At 39.1% G+C, this 12,417-nt stretch overlaps 1 protein-coding gene across 6 annotated transcripts in view; it reads right to left on the reverse strand.

Moving 5' to 3' along the window:
• LOC117538066 (alpha-1,6-mannosylglycoprotein 6-beta-N-acetylglucosaminyltransferase B-like) overlaps window positions 1–12,417 on the reverse strand; it is a 126,707-nt gene that overhangs the window by 90,341 nt on the left and 23,949 nt on the right. For 3 of the 6 annotated variants that reach the window (XM_034203590.1, XM_034203589.1, XM_034203588.1), the window contains exon 3: window positions 9,434–9,496. The exons of the other annotated variants lie outside the window; for them this stretch is intronic. In XM_034203590.1, the coding sequence (XP_034059481.1) occupies window positions 9,434–9,496 (63 nt within the window). The remainder of the gene's footprint in view (window positions 1–9,433; window positions 9,497–12,417) is intronic. 6 annotated transcript variants of the gene reach the window in all.

A 12,417-nucleotide genomic window follows, 5' to 3' on the forward strand; every position in this document is an offset into this window, starting at 1 on the left:
TCAAATCATATGCCAGTACAAGCTCTAGCCAATAAAACCGCTGCTTGTGTGTCAGGGGCGGGAGATTCATGTGATTGGTTGTTGGTCGAGCTTCAGACACGCTCAGCTCCAAGCTTGTTTTGAAGCTGTAGTGTGGACGGGCCGTGAGACAGCTCTGAATCATAATCCTTCCTATGGTGCAGTCAGACAATCATTTGTGTGTGTGTGTGTGTGTGTGTGTGTGTGTGTGTGTAACGACATGCAAATCAGTCTATACGTTAGTCTGTTTAAGCAACATGCACATCTGTGTGCAGGAGGTATTGTGTGTGCCAGAACAGGATGTTTTTTTGATTGGCCGGGGGAGGGGGTGATTGCATATTCATGAGAACAAAATCATTTGTGGCTTGATGAATTCTGACAGAAGGGCCTGCTGGATAAGAGTTGACAGAGCTAAATTAACCGGAGACCAATGTCATTTTGTCAAAAGGAGCTTACAAAAATAAACACAAAACAATACTCAGAGCTACCAAGACAGGAACATCCACTCAAAATATAGTTCGAGTTAGATTCCATATTAAAGAAAAGCTAAACATTCTCTCTCTTGGTAGAATCTACCAAATTAAGACATGACGATTAAAAAGTGATTTACAAATGATTATCGGGGTGCTAATGTTGTTGTGCCCTAAGACGTGGGGCAAACGATTGCATGGAAGCAGAGTAGTGTGTTGAGAATTATGTAGATTTTACATTTAAAAAGGTCAAGTCAACTGATTTCATTACATGTTTTCAGGCTTTACAAATACAATTTCTACTAATTACAAAGAGTAATCAATTTAAGTTATATACATTTTGAAATACTACGAGTTACATAAATACATTTGGGAAGCTTAGGGTAGTTGTCTTTGTTATTTCACAGGAACATATCAATATCAAATTACGACAACAAAACACTTTGTGTGATTTCTCAACAAATCACACAAAATGCTTGACACAATTTAGCATAACCGTCCATTGGTACCAATTTCTAGTTTATTTTGTAATGTTTTGATTCCAAATGTTTGGTAGTTGTGATTGGATTCTGACTTCCTACATGAATCAATCCCTCCTCCCCTAAATGACGATATATAATGAGATGTTTCATCGTTGCTTAATAACTCTGTGGGCGCATAAATGTGTTGTTTGAGACCTTCGATATCAGTGAGTTTATTTTGAACGCAGAGCTTCCAGCTGTGGCTCAGAAAATGCTGCCTTATCCCCTCACTATATGTGGTTTTATGGTTTCCATTATTCACTATGAGCTTCAGGACTTGTTTGAGATGACATCATCACGGCTTTCTGGGCACAGTAACCTGCAGCTGATACACGCATACAAATGTACCTGATTATTGTTTAACTCAGCAAACTCCTCCATCTCCAGTCTATCTTTACCCTTAACTCCTCCCTAGACCTCTTCCTTCTTCTCCTTTGTCATACTCCTGAAGCCCTGTTCTTACTCCTTCACCTACTTTTTCATTACCCCCCCTCCCTGCCTCACCCTTCCTCCCATCTGCAGTAAAGAAAACAACACAATCACCAGTAAAAACTCCTCTCTCATCCCTCAGCAGAAGGACTTACAGGCAGACTGGTGCTTAATGCCCCACTGCCGCTCCAATCTCCAGCACATCTCCTCTCCTCATTTCCACACCCACATTGAATTAGTGTAAATGACATGCAGTTTAATTATTATGGCGCAGGAGCTCTACTGTTCATTAGCTAAAGAATGGCAAAGAGGAGAAGAGTGGGATGTGTTTTTTTAACAGCGCAATTGGAATGGAAGTAACGGTGTGAGCAGGGTTCAGGCAAATGGAAATGCAGCAACTGAAGCATGAAGGAAGTGAAATATTGTGTTGGAAATAAAGTAAACACAATGAATGCCAATGATCTAAAAGACTATTTGATAATATGCAAGACCACAAATGATGGGAGTGATCAATAAGCTGTTTTGTAACCGACAGAATAGAACCAGCTGGTGATGGTGGCAAAAAAACATTTGGCACCATCTTAATTCCTCTTCTTGGTTGAGCTTTTGAAAACGTTATTGTTCATCTGGTTTTGACATTTTACTCACCATTCATCCAGCGATGCCAAGGCAAATTGGATTTCATGAAGGGAGATGGGATAGATGAGAGGATATTGAAAGACACAAAGAAAGAAGACAGCTACAATGCCTATTAAAGCTGACAGCTTCTGTCACTTCTTTGAGTGCTTCTGTTTGGAAGTGATTGAGAATTGGATGAAAAAAGACTTGAGTATAACTCTAATCCAGCTCTTTGTGTCTCAACAGTTCAGCTTCAACCCTCTTCCTTCCCAAATTGTGTTCGCGGATAGCCTTTGTGCCGCTGCTGTTTTATATGATTTGCTCTTTTGTTTTGCAGATGTCACATTCAAGGGGACAAGATCTCGCTTTTTCTTTAAATGTGTCCACTCTTTGCCAATCTGCAATATCCTCACATATTCGTCCTCTGGGATTTTAGTCTCTGTCTTGAATGTTCTATGTTTTCAGATGTCGTCATATTCCTCACAGTTTACCTTATGATGATGACAGGAGATACAAAAGACTGTCCTCACTGAGCTGGCAGACACACAGAGCACTCGAGACAAACTAATAAAAACAATATTTGAATAGAGACCAAATTGCACATACACATATGCAAAGGCTGTTGACGAGTGCATTGTGGGTGTGTTTGTTTCTTCATGAAATGGTGATGAAATGGGGTGATAGCGTTTGCTGTCTCAATCCACAGTAGCAAATGGAATACAAAGCAAAGGATTTTTTTATCAGATGGCATTATGCCTCTTGGAATTAATAACTCTGAACTGAATGGTTATATTACCGACCTCCCTTATGATTGTAGACACTATGAGAACATAAAAACAAACTCCTCCTCATGCAACAACCCCAGAAGCTTGACAGACACAAGCCGTGGCCCTCATTACCATTTGCAGCACTCAAGCCGCTGTCTCTCAGAAAACGTTTCTCTGTTGACTTTCACTTCTTCAGCACAGCTCTGCGGTTCAGAGCGGACAGACACACAGCCGCGGGGCTCCTTCCACCACATCCACGTCGATGTGGGTTAGTGTGACAGAGCATTGTGTTCCACACCAAGACTGGCAGAGATGGAGAGGTTGAGTTTACAGTGTGTGGCTGTGTGTGTGCCACTGTTAGATGGGGGGTGTACAAGAATTTAGATGGGTAGTATGTGTGACGTGACCTTTTTCACTGTTCTGTGTGACTGAGTGTGCTTACTCGGCTACAATGTGTTCACAAATGTGTGTGTGGGGCTGTGTGTGTGTGTGTGTGTGTGTGTGTGTGTGTGTGTGTGTGTGTGTGTGTGTGTGTGCCTTATGATGGTATCAGAAAGGAATTTCCTGCACATACAAGCCCCAGTGGAGGGTGTGGTTACCTTACTTATGGGATGAGATATAGAGATAGGAAAAATGTCCATCTATTTATTTTAGTTACGTTTGATTACTTAAAAAATTACTTCGGCTGATGTAAGGTGTCCCCTAAGATTGTAATAATGCAGGTTTTTCTCAAGCCAATTGAGCTTCAATTATATTGGTGTCAATGTGAAGGGAGCAGTCTGGCTACTTGATTTGTCCTTTTAAGGAGACATGTATTGCTTTGTTTGTGCATAGTTAAACATAAAAGCTGTATGTGAGCAGCTTTTTTGGATTGTACTATGCAACAGTCTTCTCAATATAGCTAAAAACAAAAAAGGCATACAAATTGCATTTGTACAGGTCAATACTTGATTAAGGCAACTGTTTTGGTTCTGATGACGTCAGGTCACTCATATATTCTTTGTTTTTTTTATACTGATTGTGTGTGATCGCTTGATAATCACACGGCCTTGTGCATAATATAGATCTATAGCAGTGTTTCTCAAACTTTTTCATACCAAGGACCACTTAACCAATAAAAAAACACTCGCGGACCACCTAACTCGACAAATATCCAAAAACACATCGTTTTTTACAAATCGCCTGAAAATTGTACAAACAAGTGGCAACATGTGTGATGAAGGTGTTTATCTGGGTTATATCATGCAATTGAAAGTGAAACTTAAGCTCGCTCCATTGCGGAGATATTCCCGCGAGAGTGCGGAAAACTTTAATTAATAAAAAATTTGAAATTTTACCAATATACTCACGGACCACTAGGGGGCGCTCACGGACCACCAGTGGTCCGCGGACCACACTTTGAGAAGCACTGAAAGTAAAATAGTAAATATGGATAATCCTAAAATGTGTGATTTTACTTGATTGGCTATTTATAAAGTTGAAAAAGCTGTAGTGCTGGTAGTTATGTCTTGTTCATTTCATATCTAAGTTACATTAATTACATAGATAGTTTTGGTCATATACTATACAGTAAATAGATTTGCTATGTTATAATGGACAGACATTTTTTGGGGATATTTGGACATAATATTCAGGTTCCTGAAAATCCAAATATGTGAATATTATGCTTCCTAATGAAATGGGAAGTTTGTTAATATAAAAAGATACTCCTGCTTTGAACAAGCCGAGTCAAGCCCTTGGCAGGAATTGTGTGTGCTGAACCTCCTTTGCCTTTCCATTATATTTCAGTACATCACTTGAAGGCCTCCTATCAAACAACATCACAATGAAACATGGTTGGGTTTCAGCCCTAAGGGAAGGATAAGAGAAACATTTGAGAGTAGGAGGAGGACAGCAATATAACGGGTTAAAATCAAGTGGATTTCAGCAGTCATACATTGGTTTTCGAGAAATAACAAGATACATGCCAGAGGCAAGTGTCACATTTGGTGTCATCCACCAGAACACATTCTGAATTGTAAAATTGGTATTAATGGGACCTTTCCTATAGTGCTGTGAGTTGTTACTGTATACTATGTGTTTTGGCAACTACAACAATTACAGTCAGAACATGCCAGAGGCCAGTGTCTACTAAAGCAAATATTCTTAATTTGAAATATTCAGTTTATAAAAAAAAGAGACAGACTTGGAAAATGTATATTCTGTTGAGAAAAGAAAAAAGGAATGCCGCTGGTTCGTCTGCCTGGGCGCTTGAAGGCAGTTGATCAGAATACAGTTCTTATAATTAGGACATGGAGTCATGGACATAACGCTTTAAAAAATGATATTACAAACCTATGTGTTTTTTGGATGGAAGGTTTAAATGGATTATTTGTAATAAAAACATCCTCATCACTTCATTATTTTTCCATTACCTGTTATAGTACTGTACATCAGGTACTGAAATTATTTGGATATACCGATCAATCTTGCTGTCCTTTTTCCCTCAATCTCTTTCATGTGCAAACAGATACTTTACCCTTCTGGCTTGTCTCACTTCCTATTGTCCTAAATCTTATCCAATAGTCTCTTTGTTTCTCTCTCTGGACCTTTAAGTATGTGTCTCTATAATTCAGCCCTTAGCAGATATATTAGCATGTGTCAAGGCTTTGCTCAGTGCAGAGAGCTTTGGCAGAGGAAACTCTCAATGGCACACTTCAGCACCCTGGCACGTTCACTTCTCCCATTATTTACTCCGACTCACAGGTAATGAAGCACAGGACCGATGACACCATGTGAGAGAGAGCGAAGACATACCACTCTTGGAGCCAGAATGGACATCTGGCCCTCTGATACTGGGAGGATGAGTTGTAAACTAGGAATATACAAATGTTTACACTAAAAAAGAACAGCTGGTCTTGGGGCAGTTTAGGTGAACAGTTCAAAAGGTGTTCATGTGGAGGCATTAAGCCAAAGGCAAACAAACTGCAGCTTGTGTTTCACAGAGCCAAAACCTTTTGGAACGACACATCTGTTGCCTCTATTGTGGAAGTTGACTGCACATGTTTTATTTTTTCATGTAAAGTTAGATTCATTCAGACTAAGAACAAAAAATGTTTTTCTTTGTGGCCAGCATGCATCGTCTTGTGCAAGAGCAGCTTTTGCAAAGCTCTAAACAGCTATAAACAGATATTCTGGAAAAGTCAACAATGCTTTTTGAGAGTGGAAACTTCCAAACTTTCAGTCGCTGTTAAAATGTTAAAAGGCACCCCCCCTCCCCCATGAATATGAGTAAAGTAGCAAGCGATGGGAATTGTTTGAACGTTCAGGAAACACAGCAGCGAGCTTACCTCAACGCTGCACTAAATTATGAAACACTGTTATTTTTGATTTTATGTATGACTGATTTTCCACCTTTTTGCGACAAAGCTTGAACATACTCTAGCAAAGTCTCGTATAATGAATTATAGATTGGTGTTTGTTGATATCTGTCCTTAAAAGTTTTGACAACATTAAAATCTGTTAGGTATGGTGCATTAAATAAATAGCCAAATATGATGTGGAAGCAATAATAAAAAAAACAAAGAACAAAAGCATTGAGCCCCATCAAATGTATAAAATAACGAATATGTTATAATCTAAAGCATAAACCAAAGAGTAATATCTGGACATGTATTGTTTAATGTAATCATACAGTGATGAAATCATACATTTGTATAGAAGATGTAGCCCTGTAGCCCAGCCCTACTCCAGCTTTATTTTCCCCTTGAACTTAATTGGATTAATATAGAGTTAGAAATGTTTCTGACAACTGGTAAGAAACAGGGTCATTGCATTGAGGCTCTGAATGAATATATAAGAATGATTTATTTAAAGAAAACCAACATTGGCTGCCCTGCCTGCCTGCTCTGCCCAACACAATCCCCCCCCCCCCCCCCACACACACACACACACACACACACACACACACACACACACACACACACACACACACACACACACACACACACACACACACACACACACACACACACACACACACACACACACACACACACACACACACACACACACACACACATACACACACACACACACACACACACACACACACATCTACAAATACATAAACTAAAGCTCAGACTCTGATCTGTCTCCCTCCCAGCTTAATCTGACAGCCGAGTCAGCTTAAATAAGCTTCTGTTTGCATCTGAGGCTTGGCGCTCTCTGCCTAATTGCATTATCTTTCAGCTCTACCTGAGACAACACTGTGTTTTATTCTGCTGACGCTGACGCAGAGATGAGATGTTGGTTATTTTAGAGCGGGTTCCGGAACAAAGTGTGCGCTGTGTCAACAACATTTCTGGCAACTTAAGGTTGATGATGTGCATGCCACGCTCACATTCACAAAAAGAAACAACTGGCAAATCATAACGCACTGCATGCAACAACACACTCACTAAATCCCACAGGATGGCTTATCTATTATTTACTTATTCCCCTGTGCTGAGGATGATGTTCATATGAAAAATGTATAATAGCAACTACACAATTCCAAGCATGTTTGTGTTGTTCATATGTGTGTGATTGCAAAAGCTGATAAATATATAATTTTCATTACAGTTCTTTGTGTGTGGCATATTTTATATGTTTTGTGTGCTTGTATGTTTACTCAAATATATGCGAAAGTGAGTTTCTCTTAAACTCCTTTTTGTAAGTGTGCTTGCATGAGTGCTGTTACAAGCAAAGACTGACCCACTTTCAGTGCCTTTTAATCTCATTCCTCTACAGCAGCCTGCCACCAGTAACAATGCCAATATCTATTTGAAGAAGAGCCATCATAAAAAAGTGCTTTAACTTAAGTTAGTGTGATATTACTCTCATATCAGTCATTGCCGCTCCTTAACAGTGCACTCTCATTTATTTTGTAATCATTTTTAATGTTGTTTTCAATGCCCTTCAGGGGTTTTCCTCCTCACCTTGCAGCAGTGATGTAGATATGTACCTCGGTGTGGTCGTACACTGTGACATCACTGTTAGGTGGGGTCCCAGATGCAACAGACTTTACTGTGTTTGAGGCTGATACCGATATAGTGCTCACTGCGCAGTGTTACACTTATCAGCAGTATGAATATGATATGTCAGTAATAAATGGGTGTGGCTTTGATCCCAAAATGTTGATGCTGGATATAAAATGAACACTGTGCCCTTGAGAAATTGGAGAAGAATACATACTTTATTAATCCTTAACGGGGGAAATTGCATAAATGTGACAAAACAGTTGTATTACTGCCATTGAAAAGAGACTACTTATTCCTCCCACGGCACACCTTTGTCCAACAAATGATGAAAGGTTGTCACTTTGACACGCACAACACAGCTAAATCTAAACAGATTTTGTCTGGTCGTTGACAGCAGTGACACTGATTGGTCTAGTAATGATAGTACAGTATTGATTTGTTCAGCTGCAGACAGCAGACATTTCATTTAAAATGGTAGTGACACTGGTCCACTTTCTGCCAGCATTTTTCTTCACAAACGGACACAAGAAGTAAGACCTAAGTAAGGGAAAACGCACGAGACAAACTAATGGTAAAAACCTGGGTCCGTGATAACCGGACAGAGGAGTTTATGTTATAGAAAACTTGCTGAAACATGGCAGCAACAGACATCTAACTGCTCCTACGGTAAATCGGGAGCAGACAAATGTAACGTGCATGCATGTTATGGCAGATGGCAGCAGAGGCAGAACAATATATACATTTATAATGTAGTGAGGACTTGAGTATACTTACAGGAATAAAACAATGGTCACCCTGGATGGGGGGTGGGTTAAGGATGAACAGATCTATAATTTACAAAGGCTAAACAATCTCACAGGATCGTGGGAAGCTAAAAGCTCTACAACAGGGTGCATTTTAAATGTAGATGTAAATTACATTTAATTGCTGTTAAAAAAGATTCTAGATGTGAATGCAGCATGGATTTTATTTGCAGAAAGCTGTGCTGAGGGGCATGAGGCAATTTTCTTCATCGACTTGCTAAACTGTCTGAGCTCAGCTGCTTCAAGAGATTGTGGGTATAGTTAGCTGCGTGTGTGTTTATGTCTGCATGAGAGAGAGAGAGAGGGTGGGGGTTGGTGCATTTACAGAAGCAATAGCATATGTTCGGGAATGACCAGACCAGTGATTCATATGTGCAAGTAATCTACAGCATGAACTAATGGGTTTATAGGTATTCCCAAGTTCCTTGACTACAGAATGCTGAGTCGGACACATTTCATTTTTTCTCAGAATGATGAGAGCCACAGAGACTGACGACGCCTTGAGCGGGGCCATTAAGAAAATGAGAGCGATCAATCAAAACGGATTAATCCAACTTGATCTCCCAGAGGCAAACAAAGATATTTAAATCTGGAACAACACACACACACCCACACACCCACACACACACACACACCCACACACCCTCCTGTGCTCCCACAAACATTACGATGCATGGATGAAAAGTAATTTACAGACTGAAAAGCTATAATTAGCAAATATAAAACGTTGTAAGTGTTTTACGTTGTGCTGCTATACTGTATGACTGCAACTCAACTTGTACTTAAGGAGAACATCAATAAACTCACTTTTGTTTGTAAATCCCAGGAAAGCCACTGTGCTCCACCATGTCGATTGTAAGATGAGAGTTTCTGACAAGGAAAAGTGGGTGCGCTTGTTAAAGCCATTTCCTTTCAAACGGGATGCATTTCTCAGCAGAAAAATCTACTGAATGTTACATGACAGAAACAAAGAATGAGAGATTTGGGAAAACCTTTTAGAAATTGCCTTCTTTCTGTTGTGCTTCAGCATGTCTTTTATTTACTGAGAAACGGATGGTCCCTATCATCCGAGCTGACATGTAATGCCATTTTAACTTTCCCAGAGAGAGGAAGAGCCCAAGGCTTGGTGGTGCAGCTCACACTCCACCAGATCAGCTCAGTAAGCTGCGAGGAAGATGCCTGAGTGAAAGAAACCTGTCAACAGGCAGGCGGCATGTCTAGGAACATATTTTAAGTGCTTGTTATCATTCAATATATGGCAATTAAAAATAGTGTGTGATGAATACAAGTATTTACTGTGTCACAACACCCAGGAACAAGGAGGTAACACAGTAATAATTCAAATGTGTTTCGCAAGCTACAGATGTGAACATTTTTAAAGTCCTTGTTGATTTTTCTCGATATACATAACTGTTTAAAGTTTGGAATCACTTGCCAGAATGCTAAAAGGTCTACTGCAATGTATGGAGTGATGTCTTGTACATCGAAATTGGCCAATAAGACCAAGAGCAACCCAGAAACTGGGTCACGGTTAAGAATAAGAATTGAGAAAATCACTTATTGATAGAATTAGTAAAACAATCTGAAAGCTGATTTAAATTGTAACACGTTTTGGTGTCAGGTGCTCAATAATGCCTTGTCAACCGTTACGAGAGCTACAAAATACAAAGCACATGTTTGTGTACATGATCACCTACAACATATTTACGAAAGCTACACATTAGAAAAAGAAGGTTGGTTTAGTGTTGGTTCTATCTTTTTAATTTAACCACCTATGAGAGGACAAAGAAAAAGGCTTCCCAAAAATGTTTCAGATGAACTGCAATCTAATTGAAACGCAGTGTTTAGCGGCCGATTATGCAAAAAGGCCACTTAGTCTATGAAGCAAATTTGAGTATTGACTTGTGTACGTTTAAGAAATCCAAATACCTTGCTCGTTCCATTCAAGTGATTTATTAGTAAGTTCAATGGATCAGCTGAAGGCCCACTACCGACTTGCAAGGTATTTAAATAAATAAACAAACAAATCCAACAGGCGTACGGATGTGTGCGGTCAAAAACCTTTTCCGACTTCCTCTCTAGACTTCCTGCTGAGCGCCCTACATTCTACTTTCTATAAATAATAACAAAACATAAAACTGGAGCAGTCCATAAGCTAAACAAAACTTTACAAAAACGGTATAATTATAATTAATAGTTATTCAGTTCACTTGAGTTAACTTTAAAGAATATTCAATTGGCTCACCAAACCATAATTAATTACCATAAAATAATGTGCCTAAATGGCTCCTACACAGTGTATTAGTACATTTACATTATTTCGAATTAGGGTAACATACAAGAGATTAGGGCTGCTCAATGAATCGTATTTATTACGATTATGGCTTGCAACGATAACGAAAACAACGTAATCGAAATAAAACGGTTATTTTTTTATTTTTTTTCTCTTTTTTTTTTTATTATTGGTTTTTCAGTTGAGTTATACGTAAAGTTCAGGGTAATCAACTGTTAAAAACATACTGTTCACATTTTTTTTCTCCAATAAATTGATGTTTTCAAAGTAAATGGATAATCGTTTTTAATAATCGTGATATCAATTATTGACCCAAATAATCGAGATTATTATTATTATTATTTTTTAAAAACCTTTATTTAACCAGATTGGTCCCATTGAGATCATAGATCTCTTTTTCAAGGGAGACCTGCAGCATATAGGTTCCACATGAAACATAAAACAATAAAGGACATCATACATTATATTTACAGGATACAATTATTATATATGATTATGATTTTTGCCATAATCGAGCAGCCCTACAAGAGATAGGTATTATTATCCATAAGTGGAACCAATGAAAAGGGACTTTAGTGCTGAATTATGCCTCTTCTCCTACTTCAACTAGTGGCCAAAGATTTATTTAAAAAAAACACATGACTTCATCTCATAGGGGTTCAAACATAAATCCATTATGTGACACATGCGCTAATAAGCAAACCATTAGAGAGAGCGTTTGTGTTTGTGTGAGAACCGACCGGCGGCAAACACCAACAGCTTCCTGACATTATCCCACTCGTTTGTGGCTGTGTGTGTTTGAGTTATGTGGCAGAGAAAAGAGAAGGGAGGGGAAAAAGATATGGAGTGAGGTTGACCGTTATTTCAACTGACTGCGTGACGAGTGGGCAAAAGACAGTGTTTATGCATTTGTGTTTTCAGCACACGCATCCTAATTTAGCTTTGCACCCATGTGTATCCCCACTCTCAAAATGAAAACATCTCAATTGCCGTAGACTGAGTTTCCTCTCCTAAACTCTCAGCAATCACTCTCCCTTCTTTCGCCTAAGCACAGATAGTTCATCTCCCAAGGTTCTGCAAAGAGTCTTCCCTCACACACAAACACACACCTAGATGAGGTTAGGTCCACCTGTCTATTGCAGAGAGAGACTCACTTGAGGGTATTTTTCCCTGGTCAAACTGCCTCTCCCATCCTCTGTTATTACCTGTCAAAGGGAGCTGTTTCATGTGTCTATCTTGCGGGAATGGGTGGGTTATGTAGGGTAGAAAATATAGTGTGAGTGTGTGAGTATAAGAGAAGGATATAGTGGTCAGTGTGTACTATACAGTATATCCTCACGGCTGTCTTAGTGGAAAGCACTTTGGGTTGCTGTTTGGTTTGTTTTTATAATGTAGGTACTCTAGGTTGTATGTATGGAAGTATACTATTTATCTTTATATACTTTATATCACATACATATTGACAAATCCCAATCACTTACATGTGACAAAGAGCTCT

This window comes from Gymnodraco acuticeps, unplaced genomic scaffold (assembly GCF_902827175.1).
Source record: "Gymnodraco acuticeps unplaced genomic scaffold, fGymAcu1.1, whole genome shotgun sequence".
Classification (NCBI taxonomy): Eukaryota; Metazoa; Chordata; class Actinopteri; order Perciformes; family Bathydraconidae; genus Gymnodraco; species Gymnodraco acuticeps.